Here is a 21,397-nt window from a genome sequence, read left to right on the forward strand (position 1 = left end):
GGTGGGAGATGGCAGAGAACCCGCAGCGCCGGACCCCCAAAGGTGCAGGGCAGGGGTGGCCGGACTCCTCTGGGTGTGCCCAGCACCTAAGCAGGGCTTCTGCTTGGAGCGTGCTTGACACCGCCTCGCCCACCTTGGCATGGCACCGGGAAGCAGGTCCTCGGGTACCAGGGCACAGAAGGCCAACAATTCTAGAGGAGATGCGAGCGCGCCTAATTCTCGAGGGACGGGGATGGGCTGCGGCCCAGGAGATGAACGGCTGGCAGGGCTTGGCCTGTGGTACCCTCAGCAGCAGACAGCGGTGTGCTACGCCACCCCCATGGGCTGTCAGGGTGCAGTGTCTGCCCAACACCGAGCAGCCCATCCTCCTAAAGGGAGTGCCCGCTCTCCCCCGCTTACCTTCTTTGGCATCATACCACTTGAAATGCCACACTTCCTCGCCCACGGCTCTCCACTCCGCCTTGTATTTGAGGATGGGCACCCCACCGGTGGCCTCGGGCTCGTCAAACTGCACCTGTGCTGTGCTAGAGTATGGCTCCACCTGGTCGATGGATGGCGAAGATGGGGTGTCTGCGGGGAGGGCACAGATGGAGACCCTGGTGAGCCCCACCAGGTCCGGTACAGCACTCTCAGCCACAAGGCGAGTCTCTCATTTCTTGGGATTCTTATCACCTAGATCCTGTCGCCCAGCCCACCTCACCATATGATTGTCTCCCCGAAGGTCCTGTGCCCACACCCTCCAGGCTCCACAGGCTCCCTGCTTCCTGACCCTCTCTCTCTGTCTTTGCCCCCCCCCCCCCCACCCCGGTCCTCTCTTCTTTCACTCTCCTGGTGTCACCAAAGGGCATGGACCAGGCCAGCAAGGGGAAGGGTAGTGCAGCCATGAGAGGGCTCACCTGCTTGGACAAGGATGAACTCCAAAGACTCCTGTCCAATGCGGTTCACTGCTGTACAGTTGTAATTTCCGAAATCGTTTTCGGAGTCTGGGGTCACCTTTGGAAAGAAGGAACTCGTGGGTTCTGAGTGTCCCAAGCAATGGCCACCAACTCAGATCTTTATTTATTGGACGAATAAGAAAAGAACCAGGAAAGCATGAACCATGAGCTCCAGCCCAGCCTGAAGCCAGAGAGAACTGCCACGGGGCCAGGGAGAAGAGGCACTCTTGGCCTCCTGGGCCAGAACCTGGCCCCAGGGAGAGAAAAGGGGCAGGGCTGAGGCTCAGTTTCTTCTGTAGCCGATGGCTCCCCTGGTCACGATGCCAGAGAAGCAAGCGAGAAGATGTTAGCTGCATAGAGGAGCCTATCCGGAGTCGGACGGTCCGTTCTCCCCACTCTCCTGCCCCCCGCCCCGACTCACCTCCAGATAACTGGCGGAAGGGGTGTTGTAGATCTTGATATTGCTGTAGTTGGAGCTCGGCAGCAGCTGACCGTCTCGAAACCACGAGATGGTGGCACTGGGGTAGGCAAATACCTCGCATGTGATGTTCACCTGGTTCCCCTCCCACGTGTACACGGCCACGGGGCCCTGCAGCTTGGGGGCATCTGCAAGGAACCACAATGCCTATCAGGAAGACCATGACTACATAGGAGCCCCGCACGCCCCGTCTCCCAGCCCCTGGAGGGCGGGTGCACCCCAAACAGAGCCAGCGCTGGGATGTAGTGAAGGTCAGGCTGGTTCAGCGGTCCTATGAGCTGCGTGGGAGGACAGAAGGGCTCGTGAGCTTGGGACAGTGTCAGGGGATGACTTGGGGATAGAGCTCTGGAATGGCTCAGGCAACTGCCACCGGAGTGTGAGCAGAGCCAGGGGGATGCAGCTCGGGTCCTGGCTGCCGTTGTCCCCTTTCTCAGCCCGACCCTGCACAGACCCCTCCCCTCATCCTTCCACAGTTGCGGCTCACACTGCACTTCCAGGTACATGGACTGGGAGTCCTGGCCGATGGTGTTGCTGGCCGTGCAGACGTACTCTCCCGCGTCCGTGTACTGGATGCTCTTCAGGGTCAGGGACGACACGCGGGCGTGGCTGTGCACCACCAAGTGCCCGTCCTGAGTCTGCCGGGAGGGAAGAGAGTGCGTGAGAGCCCACGGCGGCGCAGGGGGAGGAGACCGGGCCACCTCTTGTCTGGGACCAGTCTCACCTTCTCTCCCCAAGCTGTGCCCGTGTCTCTTACTTACGGTCCCAGCTAGTGTGGGAGGCTCTGGAGAGCGCCACGGGAACTCGAGTGCATCCAAAATAGAAAATGGGACCCAGTTCATGGGAAGCAGCCTAGACTCTGTGCCAAGATTGGTTCGGGGCAAGGACAAGCAAGGTTCCCCAAGACGACTTTGTTTGGCACATCTAAGATGGAAGCAAAAGCCCTGGCCAGTGGATGGTCCAGCAGCAACAGCTCTGCGTCCTGAGACTCTGGGAAACCTGTGCCCTGTGCTTTCCTTCCAGGCGTCTGCCCATCTGGCAGCTCCATGGTGCACGCATGCATAATGGGAAATCAGAGTGCGCCAAGTGCAGACACTTATACAAGAAACCTATATTTCTGCAGATGCCTCGCCTTCCTGAAGGCTTAAAAGTGAAATAATTTCATTCAAGAGAAAGTCCAACAGCTCGGTGGTGAGGAGCTGTTGAGCTGGAAGTGAGGGTCCCTAGGTCCCCTCTCCAGGGACAGTGGCACAGAGTCCCAGGCAGCCACCACCAGATTCTGCATTCCAGCCCTTGATAACATAATTGGCTTCCCGAGTCTCTGGAATTCCAGTGATTGGTCAAAAGGGGAATAAGCCTGTGATCCCTAGGCAATGGGTCCTGGAATATGTCCAAGGGGCTCCTGCCTTGATGCTCGAAGTGAAATGGCTGCCAGCCTAGGAAAAGTCTGGGCGCGTTGCCCAAGGTCAGATCCTCAAGAAAGTTGGTAATCTGAAGAAGGAGTCTCGCTCCTCGTAGGCTGGGCCACGTTCTTATCTCTAGCATATGATATACTGTGGAGAGGGCCAGGGGAGCGCTCTCCATATGGCACCTGTCGTCCATGGGGCTGGGCCTTTAAAGAATGAAAGAACACCTGTTTCGTTCAGGTTCTTCTGATCTGCTGGTTTGGAAGCCCGAAACCCAGAATCGCAATGTCACACACAGCCGGTTTGGGCAGCTCAAAAACAAGGTTCCATGGGCCTTGTGGGGCAGTCTCCACAGACCTAAGGGACCCAAGAAGTCCCTCTGACCATCGCTGATGGAATTAATCCACTTCAGGCATTTAAGCCCCACTGAGGTAGGTATCTGGAAGCTGGAACACCAGTGCAGGCAAGGAGGCAGACAGCTGAGCAAAATCACCACTGCCTACGGGCCATTCTGCTCTCAGAGGAGCGCCCGAAGCCCAGGCTCTCACCCCATCTGACCTGTAGGTCTGCAAGGCTGACTGGCTGAGGAGATGCTACACATTAGTGAGAGGTGACCACAGACAGGTGTGGAGCACTTGACTAGAAAGCCGTGACACATCGCAAGGTCTCTGGATCCTGGGACCCCCTTTATTGTGGGCTGACAGGGTTGTCCCAATACACCCCAGTGGCACTTCCATGAGCCATCCAAAAATGAACCCATCAGTCTAAGCGAGTGGCATTGAGGTCATCCTTGCAAATACCTCTAGGGGGCTGACCTGACCGGTTTGCCACTCCTTTGTGCCCCAGACACAATGGGATAAAGGCAGAAAAGGCTCGAGATCTACCCCCTGCCCTTCTGGTTATCTCAGTGAGAACACAGGTTCAGCCGACAGTGACACCGGCCAGCGGCTGAACTATGATCGTGTGTCATACAGACGAGCTTGTCCTGGGCTCAACACTCACAAACATGGAAAACTGACCAGATCATTGGGAAGTCAAGAGAACATTTCCACAATGGAAGCAATATTGCAGCAAAAGATGCAAAGAGGGTCATGTAGGGAAGAGGAGGACAGTAACAACAACAAAGCAGGGCATGACCAGTCTACTCAGAATGTTCTAGAAAGTGACTGAAGAGAAGTTTGGGAAGTGGTTTCATTGACAGCCATGATTTCCTCCCCTTCTAGGTGGTCTAAATTTCTGTGTGTGGAAAATTTTCTCATTTCATGGTGTCAAGAGGCCAGGAGACAGTCCTCTACACAGAATTCTTGTTTCGCGGTGGCTCACGACAGGATTGGGAATGGGAATTTGTCAGATGCCCAGTTCGCGCTCCAAGGGGAAGCGCACAGACTTCCAGTGTGATTAGACTGTTTCCCTCTGAAACGTTTTACTGTGGCACCAGGACAAAGGCAAGGAGTGCCAGCTATGAGCCATCCAGGTACGGGTCCTGCTGACAGTTCAGCCTTGCAGAGGAAGCGGAGGATCTCTGGGCAAGAATGGAAGGACGGCTGGGACAAGGAGACCCTGTTTCGCAAAAATAGCATGTAGGGCAATTACAGTTACCTTCTCATCAAAACATTTTTTGCATCCCTTGTTCCAGGTGAAAGTGCTAATTTTCCGAGCTTACAGAACAAAACTGGCCATAGCCCAAGCCTTCTCTGGAACTCATCTGGACTTAACGGTCTTTGTCTCTGAATGAGACAAATAGGAAGGAATGGAACTTCTGAGCCCCAGGGGCGGCACTCACTTGAAAGTCAATTACATCCAGAGTGAGATACTCAAGGTAAGGATACTTCTGGAGAACGGAAGTGACTTGTCTGCTTTCCTGGGAGGAAATCTATTACTTCTACTTATAATACTAGTAATTCTCCTACCCTCCCTTAATGCTCCCTGATGAATCTCCCTCCCCTTCCAGCCAGGTCCACATCAGAATGACAGGGGAAGATGCAGAAGGCCAAGCAGAATTAGATCTGTAGTTGCTCAGAAGCGGGTGATAATGAACCCTTCTTTCTCCCTCCCCCAATCCCAGTGGGTCCGTGACTTTGGGGCAATACAACACTAGGATGGGACAGCACGGGGCGATTTCAGCAAGATGCGCACTTGACTACGGTCCCCATGACAAGGAAGTAGGTAGGATACGAAGAGAGCTTATCAGACACTGGGTTTGATCACGACCGCGTGTTAACGTGCAGAAACTAGGATCAGTGCCCGGGGACAGGCAGTCAACTCTTCAATATTAAACAGCATTAAATATTTATAGCCACGACCTGAACACAAGAGTTATGTGTTCCGAATAATTATCATTTCTGGGAGACCAAGAGGACCGGGTTACCCGATTAGAATATAGTGTATAGGATTCCCGTAGTCTACATTTATACTATTACAAGATCAAAATTTCCTCTGGAGAAGAGACAAAAGCTAGTTTTTAAAGAAATACTTGTGGGTTGGATCCTCAAACCCCACTGGAAGCATACTGGTTCTTATTTCACTCTCTGTCACTTAATCACACAAATCAGTGAAAACAACGATAAGCGTGATTATAATTAGGGTCTTGGGTGGGTAACATTAAAATCTTAAGATTAATATTTAGCTTCAGTTTTCAAACAAAGTCCCACATTCCCCGAGCTGAAGCAAGTAGTCGGAGAAATCTCAAGGGCTAAATGCTATGGACTTCTAAAAAACATACAACCGCTTGTGCCAAATCGTGCTCATCTCATAAATTTAATGCTCTGTGAAAGTGACACACGTGTGTTTAGCAGTTTGGGCAAACCAAGGAGAGATGTCGTCTGCATTGCTTTGACACGAAATGGGATGTGATGTGATCATTTACCGAGACCAATCATTATAAAACAAGCGAGCAACAAGATGAGTTGAGCTGGGAAGGGTTGAGTGGGTTTTTAGACCACTGACTCCATGACTTTATGACCCAAAGCCCCATCAACCAGGTGAGAGTCAAAAAAAAAAAAAAAAAAAATTGTCATTTCAAAATGCCTGGCCTGGGAATTGGAGCGATTTATTTCTGTAAGTATAATTACCTGGATGTGATTTTTACCAGCACCAGCAAGAGAATAAGATCCAATTTTAAGAAGTAATAAGGATTTTGTTCATCCACTCCCAACACAGCTTGCTTGCTCACCCTAGAACGCCACTATTGCTAAGTAATGTCTACCACTATCGACCTATTCTTTAATCTAACTCTAGGACTAATTAGTTTAGCATGTCTGGTTATTGAACTGGAATGGTGAGTTAAGCTAGAATGCTTTCAAAAACTAAAGACTGGCTAGTGGTCAGATAAGCTATACCTCTTGCTTCTCTGGTCGAGTCCACGAAGCCTGGAGAGAACAAGATATAAAACACAACAAGAAAGCAGTAAAATTTTACAACATGTTGCTTCAGAACATTGATGTATAACACTGTGTTCCGTGCACATGCAGCTGCTTTTTTTAACTCAGAACTTTGTCCAAGACCCACTTTCAATGGTGTGTTTATCACCCACTTTAAGTTAGGAGGCAGTTCATGTCCCCCCCCCCACTTTCCGCACATTATGATGTATCATTCAAAGGAGAAGTCTTTCCTAATCTTTGGTAGGCATACACATGGACACCAGAAGACGGGTTCAACTGCTTCTGTTTTAAAATGTCTTGAGCATTTCTCGTCATATTTGAGGACACCCCTAATATGAATCACATAATCTAGAGATAAATGTAGAGGGTAGGTTTCCTCCTTTGGATTCTGTTAGACAATCGATCGCAAAACAACGAATGCCATTTTGTGCTCATGCATTTTTCTAACTCGTTGCATGCATGCTATTAAAAATCAAGTTTGTATCTTAAAAAAAAAAAAAAAAGGAACTAAGAAAGGAGCAGAGAGGTATACCAGGAATGTTGAGCATGAATTCGTTAAAGTTGTGGGGCAGAAAACTTTCAGGCCAGCACACTCTGCTGTGGCCAGCTCCAGAGGAACGCCCAGACGGCATGGGGGCTTGAGCGTGCACCGCCGTCACTCAACACGGCATTCATGAGTCAGCTCAGAAGCACAGAGGCTTGGGTATTTTCCTGCCCACATTCAGATATTTTACTTATCCAGCACTTGGGAATCTACGATGCTGACGGCGTGTCTGTTTTCATACCCGGATTGAAAAACATCATACCTGCATTGTTCTTTTTATTAGACGGCACAAGTGCCTGGTTGTCCCTGATGTTCAGATAGAGAAAGGAAAGAACAGAGGCCAGAGACACAGCGATGCAATCCAGGAAACGCAAATGAGTTAGCGAACATTTAGTAAGAGCCCACTAAACGCAAAGAGCTTTTGGGAGGAACGAGGAGGGAAATGTTGGATGATGTCATGTGATGTTGAAATGAAGAAAAAAGTGAGAACAGAGGAACGAGCATGCAGAGACCAAAGGGACAGTGGGCCAACATGTCAAACGTGGTTGCCAAGTTCACATCACCGAGAAGCTTGTCTGTCACATGCCAGGGCTGTGTGAATCAAGATTGTTTTTTAAGGGCGATATTGTATGGAGTTATTTGCTTTTCAAATCTGAGTCTTCTTGTTTCTCTCCCAGATCGCTATGGTTTTGTGGCTTTCAGAATAAGTATTTGCTAGGAACAAGACGTTTCCGGTAGCCTGACCTCTGGCCTGTGTGCCTCAGGGAATGGTGGGCTATACCCTGGACCTGACAGCTTGGTGATGGGGTATGGCTCAGGTGAAGACAATCTGATACGAACACACAGAAACACATTAGGATAGGACTGGTCATGCTCCAGAAATTTTAAGTTCCAGGTTCTTTTCATATGCACATTTGATGACCTCACACACAAGTCTTTAGGAATGTGTAAATAAACTACAAGAAGCCCCCTACCGTTGTCCTCAAGTGTCCTCTACCTGTGCCCGCAGGCAGAATATGCCAGACTCTAACTGCTCAATACAGGCACCCTTTCCAGTGTTTATACGTGGGCACCTAGGCTGTACAGAAGAGGAATTCCTCCCGGTGACAGAGAGATCCAGTTTCCAATGAATCCAGAATTTCAAAGCTCTCTCTTCTTTGTGGCATTCGTGGGATACTCCACCAGCTAAAGACTCAAGGCTCATGAAATTCCATTTTTTGTCTATCTCTTCTGATCTCAACTCTTTGCCCCTCTTCTTTTCCTTAAATATTAAGGTTTCATATGAATTTCTTTACCAGTCAATGTTCAAATAAGCACACAGCAAAAGTGTTCTGCTAGCGACAGATTTTGCAAATCAGCCTCCAAAGGTCTCGCTTAGTATATAAATGGCACCTGGAAGTTAGTCCCAGTCACTCACATACCTGGCAATGTTTAAAATGAGTCTAGGGAGGATGAGCGGTGGGAGAATGGGGGTGGGCAACCTTTCTTTGCTCTGCGTTATCACAAGGACCTCCAGACACATGGGTCAAACCAATCCCCGTTACGATGTTCATAGATGGTTTGTCTTCTTTTTGGCCAACATAATAGAGATAAAGGAATGGATTAACTTTCAGACAGATGATCTACCCTAATGGTCTTTATGACCCAAATTTAGCTTAGCTCTTATCGGCTGGTGAACAAAACCAACCCAATTATGACTGAGGCTTAGCCGACTGACCAGCAGCAGTCTCCAAGGAGCAGCCGCGCTCCACCTAGAGACACGAGCGGGCAGGGTGTGGCAATCAGGCTCAGTGACAGGCTTTTGCTTGCTCCCCCCCACCACTTTTTTTTTTGAAGAGGAATATTAGGATCCATTAGAAAGTTGCTAACTCTGTGCTTAAGGTTGGAAGCCTTTTCTCTCCTCTTAAGAAGAGACACCCCTACCTAGGCTTAGTTAAGTCTAGACGAATACTAGACTTAACTAAGCAATGAAGCAAAAGACCGAGCTGTTCTAACGAGCTTATACTGTAACCAACTTTACTGAAGAAATCATTGAGCCTTCCACAAATGTCATCACAATCCTGAGGAGCACCGTGGTGGTAGGGGCTCCATCCGAGCCAGTGACCCAGAGGAAGTCAAGAGAGCATTCTAAGGGCTCTGCACTTGACCTTGTCCCAGTTGACATTTTTATCAGCGGCTTGGACAAAGATGTTTCATGCAAGTGTCCATGCAAGACTGGAGGCAACAGCTAATACCGATGCTGGACTGGGGAAGGGTACCGAGCTGCCTGCCCTTGGGCCTTGTGAAGTGGGGGTCACCACTCTTAGACCTCATTACTTTAAAAACACATACACAAAACCGGGGTGGGGGGCAGGGTGGGGGTGGGTCCACGTGGCTTGAAATGCCCGAGACTTCCAGACCTCTAAGGACAGCTCTGAGGAAAGCCAGGAAGATGGACTAAAATGTTTCTGAAGGCAGAAAGAGTTTGTATATGTGGCACTGGTGGTCATCAAAATGATTAGAAGTGGCTGCTGGCACTGAGAGGGAAGGGGACCGGTAGTACCATCCCAGGAAGGGAGAGCCTTCCCCAAGGAAGGGCTGCAACGTCGGGCTGCAACAAACAAAACAATTTTTAGCAGAAATACAAAATTCTGCATTTTTGGTGAAGCAATCAATTGTATAAGAACAGGACAAGGGGGTGTGTGTCCTCAGTGCTGTCTGTGTAAAAACGAGCTGAGCGTTTTAGTTGACCACAAGCTCAAGAGGAGGCGAGAGAATGAGAAATGGCGACAGCGCTAACACTTCAGCTGCCTGACGGCGCCCAGAACAGGGAACCATCCAGAACAAAAGAGCAGGTCACTGCATGGAAATCTGCATTGGCTCCACTGGCTCCACAAAACATTAGGGGCGCGCCCGGGGACTGAAACTCTCTGGGACAGGGCCACCAGGAAGCACAAGAGGTTGAACCCACGGCATGGGAAATGGAGAAGACCAGTGAGTGTGTCTAAGGGACAGAGAGTGGAAGCTAGTGGAAAATCCAAGAGTTCTCACCCAGAGGACTGAGGGGCAGAGGTGGGAAGGCTGAGCAATGGGCGGGGAAAGGAAGACCTTCCGGATCCAGCTGCCTGGAGAGGACAGACACCATCACCCTTCAGGGAGGGACCTTTAGGGCAGGTAAGCTGCAAAGTGAGTGCCGGCTGAGACTGGACAACCTCAAATGGGACCCTCCTTCCCAACCTCTAGGATCCCAGCACTGTGTGTGGTCTAATTCTCAGGACCCTTCCTGACCTTAACAGGTAGATACAATCATCTGTTTTTATCTGCTTCATGGACCATCCTGACTTGAGAAAGGACATTGTTTTCTTTCATGACTATGACACTGTGCCTCTGATCATCTCGATCCCTGATCATATACGATGCCCCTTCGGATGGGGGAGAACATGAGGGGCTGCTGCCAGATGCAAGTGAAACTGATTACCCAGAGTCCAGCCAGCATGAGCCGGCCATCTTTGTTCTCTTAATTATGAGCTCTTCATGGCGTAAGATGGACATCAAGCCTCTCTGGGGTTAATATATAACTAATAGAAATGGCAACTTTCCTACGTAGGGTTTCATTTCGGCAAATATGTTAATACGGTGTCATGGCACTAGCCAGTCTAGAGGGCTTGAGGACTTGTTCTAACATGGATTCACCCACGTTCCAGTAATGTCACTATGAGTAAACTTGAAGGCAGTCCGTAGTAAAAGAAACCACAATCCAACCTATGTGGCTGGGCTTAGATAATTATCCCAGATTGAGACAAATGGTCTACACTAATAGCTGAATTATGCAACCCTCCTTGGTCGGAGATGATCTCGCTGGATGCCTTTTGTATCAATACTTAGTAAGTATGAGTGTGGACTGGTGCCTGGTTTTTTGTTCTCATTCTGTAAAAATGACTTTACAGATACAGGCCAGAAGTGCCCACCTATGAAAGAACTTAGGGTAGGCACAAATCTTAATAACCCTTCTGGTCTAGCTTAGCTGTGAAGCTATTCCTAGAAAAGACATCGAATTTAAAAGCATCATTCATCTGGGATAGATATTATTTCTGTCCTTCCCTGTAGGTCAGTGATATACACTGGGTCGTTCTGGACAAATCACAAGCCTGATGTAGAAATATGTGCCGAGCCACAGCCCTATGGTTTAAGCCCTGAAATGTACATTCAATCCACGTAACACACATGATGGGAGCTGAAATCTGAGCTTAGGGTTTAATTCCAATGTTGATAAAGAAAGTATCCAAGTAAACACCACATTTCTTAATCCAGTTGGTTTCCACAATATCGAATAGCATATGCGAGTTTCAAAAATACTTAGCAGTTCCTTGAGCTTTTGTTAAGTTGAATTCAACTGTGGAGTTAAAACTTGCAAAAAATAATGGGCTTTTTGGAACAGCAGTTTCTGTTCCTTTTGATTTCATTTTGTCTTTTATTCATGGGGCAGAAACCAGATCTTCAAGTTCAAATCCCAAATGTGGATCTGCTCTGTCACCCTATCTCTTTTTTGACTTTGAGTTTACCCTCTGTAAGGATTTCCTTTAGGCAGGCAGAAGAGTGAAGGTCTATCAACTGTGACATTGTGGTCAATAAGCAATCCATTATAAATGTTCTTTAAGGCCAAGGCCATTACTCCTGACCAGGTGACAAAGCTCTGGCCAACTAAAATGAAGCCCTATACTACAGGGCATATGAGATGAGATTGGAGAAGTACAATAAGGGGGTTTAAGTTGCTTTAAAACGAAGCCTCTTCTTTCTCTTGCTTTTGGCCCACTCAGGAGCAAAGGGCTGCTTGATGTGGGGATACCTCAATCCGTACATACTGTCAATGATAATGACAGCTTTCCGGTGGCCTATAAATCTATATGCTTTAAAGCTGAATCTCCCCAGTCATTTCAAACTACCAGGAAGCCTGCTACCATGTGCTACTGAGAGCTGAAGCTGAGTGCTTAGAATGTAGTGGAGAACCTGGTGTGATCATCATCATGAAGAAACTGCTAATTATTTTTGCCTTCAGAACAAAATGATATCCAAATGTGACCGGAAATACAGGCAGACACAAAGGCAACCAAGCTTTTGTGCATAAGTGCATGTACAGCGTGAGGCTACGAAACACAAGGAAAATTCATAGGGCTCATCCCGATCCCTGCTATTTCCAGGACACATTCCCGTCAGGACTCTTTAGAGGATGAGAGCTGGACCCCCAAGCTCTTGGCTTCTCCCTGCTCCTCAGAGCTCCGTAATCCTGGGTTTGAAAAGCACTCCCTGCTTCCTCCCCAGAACGTCTAACTTGACCACGTCCACAAAACTCACAGCCTGGCAGATCTATGCAGGAACCTGTGGCCCTGCCCCTGCACAGCCAGCAGACTGGGGGATGGAGGCCGTGGAACCTGGCGTGGCCTCTGGGGCCCGCATCCCATCTTCCGGCTCCCCGAAGAGAACGGGGCCTGGGCAGACATGACCTGCTTTGAGCCTGCACCCCATGACCCTGAACTCTTGGTGACGTCATACCTTTTCTTCGCTGCTGATGTTCCGGGTAGAGGTCCTCCAGGTGATGGTGGGAATGGGGTCTCCCGAGGCTTCGCAGGTCAGAGTGACTTGTTCCTCCAGCTCCATGGCGGTCTGGTTCTCCACGTAGGTGATTTTGGGTTTTGCTGAAAAGATAAGACATGTGTGAGTTTGTCTGATTTTTTTTTAGTTTTCTGGGTTTAAATTCAGCCATGTGCCCACTCATCAGGTTACAGACTTACGAAGTATAAGACCATATTCTAGGTGTTGTGGGAGCTACAGAACTGAATCCCCGACAGACGTACACTTGAGTAGGTGCATGACATCATCAGTGTGCGAGCAAGAAACACAAGATCCTAGAGAAAGAGCACTCAGGGCAGAGGGTAGAGAAGGCGAGGGCAGAGGTTGAAGCCTTCATGAGAAGAAAGCTTTCGGGCTGGGCCATGAGATCTTCAGTACGTGGAACTTTGGGATGGGGAGAGTCATTCTCAGTGTAGAAAACTGCCTGACTGGAAGCAAAGAAGCAAGGACACGGGAGGAGGGCAGTGTGATGGGGGCCGGTGTTGGCGTATGGCGGTGCGGGGAGGTGGGGCCCAGCCCGGGCGCAGGGTCATGGCCGCCTGGTTATGGCGCTTGCTTTGAATGGTCTCCGGGCACTGACAGAAGCCCACTGGCGGTGTTTGATCAGAGGACTGAAATGATCATTTGTACTTCAAGAAGCCTAATCTACGAAGACACTCTAGATGATTGAGAACAGGGGAAACCTTGAGGTGAGAAAACCAATTTGAAAGCTCTGACAGGGCCCCAGAGGTGGCGAAATAGAGTCCCGAACTGGGAGGTCCCAGAGGAGGGGCAGACGGGGAAGGGCGGCTTGGAGAGAGATGCTCACGAAAGGTTTCGCTCGAAGTGCCAAATGAACAGAGGGCAAGGATCGAAGGAAGGAATGAGAAGGAGTTCAAGGGACTCTGAGCTCCTCAGTGGCTGGGAGAGCTGTGTTAGCTTTGACTAAGCAAGGAAATGGGGCGAGAGAGGAGTTGGGGGCTGCAGAATGGGCTGGGGTGGAAAGATAAGATGGGTTCATTTTCCAAATGTTTTGGGTAATGCCAGAAAACACGAGCATTCAAAAGTGGAGTTAAATGCTAAAACATTAGAGAAAATTGACTTTTCCTGATTTAAAACAATTATACTCTGAAATTGCAAAACCTTCCACAGAAGAGAAAAGATAACACAGCACAAATGTAACTTATTTCGCTAATGGGGAAAAAGACGAGGCGAGATAAACAAACAAAAAAAATAAATAAATCAAATTTATGGATAATTTTTGAAAGAATTACATTTCCTTTATATTCAAATTCATACGCCGCCTGTGAGTAGATTAATAAACTCCTCCCTATACATTTCCTGCAAGCTGAGGCCCCCCTGGTTCTGCTTTTATGTCTAGGCTGTGCATTTTCTGCAGCAAATACCTGCTTCTATATAAAATTATCCATGTAGTCAAATATTCTGCTACAGTTAATCTGTACTAAACAGCTTGCTTGGCAAGTCCTTTTTTGACGGCAAGCACCCAGGCACGTCTCCATCCAACGGGGCCAAATGATCACGAATTGGAACTGATAGAGATCACTTGAGCGAGATTTTCCCACAGGAAGGTTTTGTGCTGATCTTGATAAACAAGACTTCCAAGGGGGTCACAACTCGTAACGAAAGGACTGTTCACTGCAGCTGGACAGGGGTTTGAGAAAGACAAAATAAAAGTTGAATTTCTACACTGTTAAAATCACAGATTGAAATGAGTAATGCAGGGGCACCTGGTGACTTTGTCAGTTAAGCCTCTGCCTTCAGCTCAGGTCATGATCGCGGGGTCCTGGGATCCAGCCCTGCATTAGGCTCACTAACCAGCAGGGAGTCTGCTTCCCCCTCTGCCCCTCACTCTGCTCATGTCCTCACTTGCCTTCTCTCTCTCATATAAATAAAATCTTCAAAAAAAAAAAAGTCTAAAAAAATAAAATTCAGCCACACAACCGAATTCACTGAACAGTTGTTTGAATTTTTGGCCTCTTGAAGCCCAGATGGATATCGTGACCTAGACAGTGTTTGCTGGACTCGTCCTGACCCCTAGGACTTCGTCCGGGCATCAAAAGGTTAACAAAAGACAGAAAAGGGATAGATAACGTCTATTAATATCTGGTTTGGCAGCTCCATTTACCACAGGGTTACAAAGGGTCCACTGCACAAATCTTTAGGAAAAAGCAAACTATATTCTTACTAAAAGCATTATCAACAACAGCTGATTTTATATAGTCTACAGAGGGCCGTTGGAAGGCAGGCAAGTTTCTCACTAATGACCTAACCTCTCTGTACTACAGAAGCAGCAGGCCCATTGTCAGAACTCATTGAAAGCTCAGAATATTGCCTTGGAGTTAGAATATCAATATAATTTATAGTCCCGATCAGGGCACTCTTGAGAGTGAAAAGGGATTCTCTACATAACTCCCCCGGGACAATGGGCATCATCACGCAAACGGGCAGATGCAAGGTCACGTCCCTCTGCACACAGCATCTAGGGGAACATCTCCAGGTTTTGTCTTCAGATGGTACTTACACCTTCTTAATTAACGTCTGTTGCGGGCCCCTGACTTTGGATCCCCGTTCTATTTTCTGCCTCCTAGAGGGGGACTTACTGCCTCCGAGTGTTCCATTGCATTTCTCCCCACGGACCCTCCTGGGAGCACAAATGTCCCTGGGAGTTTTCCCAGCACAATGACTCTTCTCTTCTGGCAAGCCCACGGCTCTGCACCCGGCCACTGAGGGGTGGTCTCATCTAGTCCCACCCCAACCCAGGCGCCAAATCCAGGCATCAAAAGGTTGATGCCTTTTGATGCCAGCCCAAGGAGGGCTCTGCGGCCCTGCTCCTCTGAACTGAGGGGCTGGACATGACCCGGTGCAGCTCCCTTCAGCCTTTACCCAGTGCTATAGCTCACAAGGGCTGCTTTGGTCCCAAGGGGTCAGATAAGCAAGGCCATTGGTGAACCTGCCTCAGGCCACAGCAGCATGAGACCTCATGAGCATCTGTGTGAGCGTAACAGGAATATGCAGTGACAAAAATACTTTTTCAGAAGAGCCCATGGGGGAGAAAAGCAATGGAAATTCACTGCCAAATTTAAAGGAAGGTAAGATGTAACTACTTAGTAAAAAGAGCTTCTGGCTGATAACTAGGGCAATGCATGCTAGAACATCCGCCTTTCTTAGGGAAAAATGATGTCGGTAAGACACAATTATGGCAGTCTCTAATTTAGACGTGCCCCGTACTGACTAATTGCCTTCCCGTCTTGAATCACAGGAGTTCTGAGCTCTGGTTTTACAATCCGAGCTACTGGTTTCTATGTGCTTCTGCCTCACTGCTGCCAACTCGGCCTCCATGGGGGAACCTGCCTCGCTTCCCCCCTAGCGCTGGGCCCCGCAGCAAGCCAAGGGGAAGAGGCAGGACAGAGAGTAAAAGGAGGAGGGAGCCCCACCTCACTCACCCCTCCCCACCGCATGTCCTGGCCTTACTACCCATCTCCTAAACCAAGGGAAGCCAGAGGAGGAGGGAGAGGAGGTTAAGAACATGGAACGGACAGGAAAACTGTGTAGGTGAGGAAGCTTCTCAGGAGGCTATGTGAACTCTCCCGAAGCTCACAGAGGGGCTTGCGTTTTGGATGGGGGCAAGAGTCCTCGGAGTCTGTGCTTTCCTTACTTGTCTTTGCAGGAGTCTGGCCACCTCTCCTCTATTTGCTTTTCTGGATAGCATCTATTCTCCTAGCTGCGGTCTTGGGGAAGAAACTGTGTGTGTGTGTGTGGGGGGAGTTGGTGCAGGAGGGAATGCCTGGTGAGGAAGCGGGTGGAAAGACAAAGTCGGCCTTGCCACAGTTCCTGCATGTGGAATTCACTTCCTGCCTCGTTAGCTCCGCCCCTACACCTGATCCCACTCTCCACGGGCCCCGCCTGGCTCCGGACTCAGTACCCACGCCTCCTTCGCCTCCTTCGTGGGGCAGCCACCAGCACCAGAGAGGCCTGCAAGAGAATCCAAGACCTGTTCCTGACCAGCCGGTGAGAACGGAGGCTACTTCTACAGACAAACCGTGTGACCCCCAGTGGCACAGGGAGGGCACGCTACCTTCACCGTTCTCAGCCGTCCCATCCGTAATTCAGACGTCGTCTGTGTTAAGTGGAGCTTCACGGGGTGGTAACTCCCCTTTGCTAGCTCAGGGAAAGGGACTTCCAAGCCAGCTGCCTGGATTTGGAGCCCTGGTTCCTTGGGTAGGCCACTCAGTTCTCTGGGCTCAGTTTCCTCACTTGTGACATAAGGACAAGGATGAAATCTACCACACAGCCTTGTGCTGCGGATTGCAAGTAAGTTACACACAGGACTTCAGGTGGTGCTTGACACATTAGAAGTGCTCACTTCCTATCGGGTATTATTATTACTTTATGGTGCTAACACCTGAGAATTTCCCAAGACAAGGGATAGTTAGCCATTTCTAGACTCATGTCCTTACCATCTGCCTGTGCTTCATTCACATAAAACAAACGGCTCTGCTTTCCCTTAGGCAAATTCTAGCACCTACAATTTGCCAGACACTGTCCTCGTAGCTGGGGGTTCACAGTCCGTCTGCAAGGAGCTCATGTTCGGCGCAGCACGCATCTTTCCTGCCTCCATGTCTGTGCCCGGGCGGCCTGGGGTCCTCACCCATGGCCACCCTTCCTCACCTGGGAAGCCCTGCTTGGGAAACAGCACACGGTTTGTGAAGACCTCTCTGCCTTTTGTCTCTCATGACCACAGGTCTTCTTTTCCTCTAAAACATGGTGCCCATTGCCATTCCGAAGTCCTTACAATGAGCCGTCATTAAAAATTTCAGCGTCGGTCATCCGTGAGCCCACAGACGAGGACAGAGCACGTGTTATTCATCCTCATCACTTTGACAATGGCTGGGCCCACACAGGCACTCAAACATAGCTGGCGGACACTCTCTATTATCATTTATATGCTTTTACATTCCTCTCCCTCCCCATGTTTGTTAGAGTTAAAGGACCACATCATACTCATATCTCAGATGCCCCTCAGTCCAGCAACAGGCTGCTTCATCAGTATCTGTTCAATGAAGGACTACATTAACAATGCACCTGTCTTTACAATGTGGAAGAACCTGAAACCCGAGGGACTGGGGAGGAGAACTAGATAAAGAACCGTGAAGAATGTTTCCCAAGGCAGGGACGTGTGGGTGGCTCAGTCAATTAAACGTCTGCCTTCAGCTCAGGTCATGATCTTGGGGTCCTGGGCTTGAGTCCCGCATCAGATCCCCTGCTCAGCCGGGAGTCGGCTTCTTCCTCTGCCTCTCCCTCTCCCTGCTTGTGCTAGCTCTTTGACAAATAAATAAAATCTTAAAAAAAATATATATATATATTTTCCAAGGCCGTCAGCTTTCACTCTCCAGTATATCCAGTTGCTATGAACAGAACTGATAACCTGTTTCTAAACCCAACTGTCATTAACAGAGAAATAAGATTTATTTATGATGAGCAGGTCCAGCTGCACACGTCAGAGGTCTCCGACCAGGCCCAACAAGCAGGTCCCAGAGGGCTCCCAGGCACACACTGTAGCGACCTGGGAACCACAGGAACGAGAGCTGCCCTCCGAGGCCTGGCGGCACCATCTAAACTGAACCAGCTTCCCTGTTTGTTTTATTTTTTAAATGAGAAACAGAGAGTGAGAGAGAAGTGGGAAGGAGCAGAGGGAGAAGGACCGAGAGAATCCTAAGCAAACTCCGTGCTCAACTTGGAGCCTCACGAGGGGCTTGATCTCATGAGCCTGAGATCATGACCTGAGCCGAAATCAAGAGTCGGCTGCTTAACTGACTGAGCTGCCCAGGTGCCCCATGTCTTTTTAAAAAACATGAGCAGGAAGTGTTGAAAGCCAATAGGTTAAGCATTTCTCTGCCACAAATTCTCTTTTCAAGGTCAGGTCAAGATGCATTTCAGTTCCAAATGAATGGAAGTGAACTGAGTTTATCAAGATGGAGTGAGCAGACACGAGGGGCTCTTCTCATGGCTTTGATGGCACCGTTTCACACGGGCCACGGAAAGAAGCAAGGGACACACAGGCAGTCAGCCGGTTGGTCCCTAATGTTTACCACAGGTCTTCCCCAGGCCGGCACTGGTTGGAGTGGTAGAGATAAAGCAGGAAAGAGACAGAAAAGCCAGCAATCTGCTATCCCAGGGTTTACCTGCTTCTTGGAGGTCGGAGACTACAATCCCCAGGGCAAATATGGAAATGAGGCCAGGTCGGGTAGGACAAGTGTGGTGAAGAAGGTACAGTCAGATCGACAGAGGCGCTTGGAGGGAGGGGGGTGCATTTGCCAGGGCAGTGCAGGAAGGATTCATCGAGAAGGCAGGTTGAGGTGAGAGGTGAGAGATGAAGGGTCAGTCAGAGAACTCTGGAATTTGCAGACCATGATTCTGCTCAGAGCAGATGTGGGGGAACGACATTCCAAGCAGAAGCGGTATCAAGTGCAATGTCCCGAAGACAAGAAAGCAGCTGAGTGTCATCTGAGCCACAGAAGGAAGGCCTGAGGGGTTGGAGAGTTTTCGGTGTGGAGCAAAGAGGAGGAAAGACGAGGCTGGAAAGGAGGGCAGGGTCCAGCTCGGGTTAGGTCTCGCAGGCCAGGGCGGGCCATCTGATTCTATTCTGGTTGCAACAGGAAGCCACGGGAGGATTTTACACAGAGGATGGTGCTTGAGGTCATTCTGGCTACTGTGAGGCGGGGCTGAGGGGGACCACATGGCGGTGGGGGGGGAGGACTAGATGGGGGGCTGGGAGGCTGTCACGGACCAGGAGAGGAGGCAGATAATGTGGACTCTGGCTTAGGGGGTGGAGCTGGCAAATGTGGTTGCAGCTGGGACAGATTCCAAGGCAGAGAGAATGGGGTCTTGCTGCTGGATCCAGCGTGTGGGGTAAGAGGAACTGTGGCAGAACAATGACCTTGACCTCCACCGTCCTTACCGAAGACTTTGAGGTGGATGGACGCATCCTGCTCTCCGGCCTTATTCTCGGCGATGCACACGTACTCCGCCTCGTCGCTCTTGTCCACCTTCCTGATGGTCAGCTCGGAACTGTCATCGCTGAAGACATACTTCTCGTCTTCCTCGTTCTCTATCTGTTCCCCGTCCCTACATGGTGCAGAAAAGCCAATTGCCATGATTTTGGCCACGGAAGTACAAGGTTTATTTTTAACCCGTCTCCACGGAATGCAGACTGAGCCCACAGAAGGACTCGGTCTTTACACAAAGTCAACACCCCAAACTGTACTTCCACACACAAACCTTTGCTTCCTCTGCCTAAACCTCTGTTTCTCTCCAAGGGCTGCACACTGCCTACACACCTCCCAAAGAGGGCCTCCCAGCCCACGCCCTCTGGCTCTGCCCCCTTGGAAGGGATCCAGTGCTGGAGGGGAGAGCAGCTTACAGAACGGAACCCGTGCTACACCTGCAGCTGATCCCAGCGGCCCACACCCGTGCCACGGACACACCAGCACGGAGCTCCACGCTCCCTTCTCCACGAGCCCACGATAAAAGGCACAGGCCAGGTTCTTACTTTGTCCAGCTCATGGTGGGCTCTGGGAAGCCTTTGGCGTCGCACACCAGGGTGACGGACTGGCTGAGGTTGGCGGTGGCATTCACGATACTCTGCCTGGCCTGGACGGTGGGCGGCACTGAGGGAGAGGAGAGCTGTCAGGGGGGGTGTGGAAACCTGCAGGAACCCAGTGGCCCGGAGAAGAGGCACTTCCGGGGGACCTTAGGTCGGAGGGTCATGGCCTAGAGGTCAGGAGCTCTGGGCAGCTGCAGAGTTTGCATGAGGGATCTAAACTCTGATGTGTCCTAGAAAATTATTCCAAACGGAATAAGTCATCCGCAAACATGCCTCAGTGGCTTTCGACAATACTAGATTATCGTTACATGTAATATATAATATTGGTTTTTAATAAAATAGCTTTAAAAGCTACATTAATAGGATGTACTCCTTTTAAAACAGGATTCAACTCCTTTTAAAACAGGATTCAACTCATAGCTGCTAGATATCATGATGTGTTTTCTCAGTCCATGTGTATCAATCTTATAGCTACCACGGTAAGTGGAACTTGATGCTTTTTGGAACAAAGGGGGCTCTTGATTCTGGAAAAAGTTGAAAATGCCTGTTCTCAGTGCTTAGATGGTTAATACCAATTGGAAATGGTTAGATGTCACCAGCTCACCAAGTGACATTTCTCTGGCACTGTCATAAACAGCCCTGTGCACAAACAGTTTTTACCAAAGGAATGAGAGGGGGAGAATTTGGCAAAAAATATGTATCAAAAGCCAAAAACAATTCAACCCTAATTTACTTATTTTCTTAGTACTGACATTATAATTTCCTGTAAACATCTTGTAAATGTCAGATCGATTCCACGGGTGTGTTTATTTGACACACTGCAGATTAAGATTAATAAGACCGTGGCCCAGGATTCTGACTATTCTGAGGACTGAATTGATAATAATATTTTCTTTGAACGTTGAACCAAGGGGGACTAACCCCACAATCATGATAACATCAAGGACAGTGAAGGATGAATAAGGATTTATTAGAAAGCACGGGGAAAGTTTCCAGTGCTGTAAAACAGTGAAGAACATTCAAGAATGGCGCTAGAAGTCCCCCGGGTTAAGGGAGACCCAAAAGGCAGGTGTATTCAGAAAAAAATCAAAACAAGCCAGAGGTTATCCCAGGAGGAACAATTCACTTGAGACGGATGCGTAAGTCAGGACGGGATTTATTTAACAGACCAAAGAGGAAGTTATGGAGCATGATTTGGGGGTGACCAGGCGCTACTAACGGAGAGAGCAGGAAGAACGCGATCTCCTCACCATTTACAATGACCTGAATGTCCTTGAAGTTGATCTCCCCCCGTGCCAGGATCCTGCCTTCGCAGCGATAAGTGCCCTCATCTGTTTTCTTGATGTCCCGGATCTGCAGGTAGTTGTTGGACAGGACTATGAATCGGACTAGAAGAGACAAGAGGTGGGTTCATCCAAGGGTCAGTCAGAGAACTCTGGAATTTGCA

The 21,397-nt window shown here is 49.3% G+C and overlaps 1 protein-coding gene across 15 annotated transcripts in view; it reads right to left on the reverse strand.

The window, feature by feature from the left end:
* The window catches only part of NCAM1 (neural cell adhesion molecule 1), a 301,008-nt gene that overhangs the window by 41,262 nt on the left and 238,349 nt on the right, over window positions 1-21,397 (reverse strand). For 10 of the 15 annotated variants that reach the window (XM_059416948.1, XM_059416896.1, XM_059416938.1 and 7 more), the window contains exons 5-13: window positions 21,201-21,338; window positions 19,897-20,014; window positions 19,306-19,472; window positions 12,270-12,412; window positions 6,155-6,184; window positions 1,898-2,048; window positions 1,357-1,541; window positions 897-993; window positions 400-570 (exon numbers count right to left, since the gene is read on the reverse strand). In XM_059416948.1, the coding sequence (XP_059272931.1) occupies window positions 400-570; window positions 897-993; window positions 1,357-1,541; window positions 1,898-2,048; window positions 6,155-6,184; window positions 12,270-12,412; window positions 19,306-19,472; window positions 19,897-20,014; window positions 21,201-21,338 (1,200 nt within the window). The remainder of the gene's footprint in view (window positions 1-399; window positions 571-896; window positions 994-1,356; window positions 1,542-1,897; window positions 2,049-6,154; window positions 6,185-12,269; window positions 12,413-19,305; window positions 19,473-19,896; window positions 20,015-21,200; window positions 21,339-21,397) is intronic. The other 5 variants (XM_059416966.1, XM_059416911.1, XM_059416957.1 and 2 more) reach the window with 1 other exon arrangement.

The sequence above is a fragment of the Mustela nigripes genome, chromosome 1, assembly GCF_022355385.1.
Source record: "Mustela nigripes isolate SB6536 chromosome 1, MUSNIG.SB6536, whole genome shotgun sequence".
NCBI lineage: Eukaryota > Metazoa > Chordata > Mammalia > Carnivora > Mustelidae > Mustela > Mustela nigripes.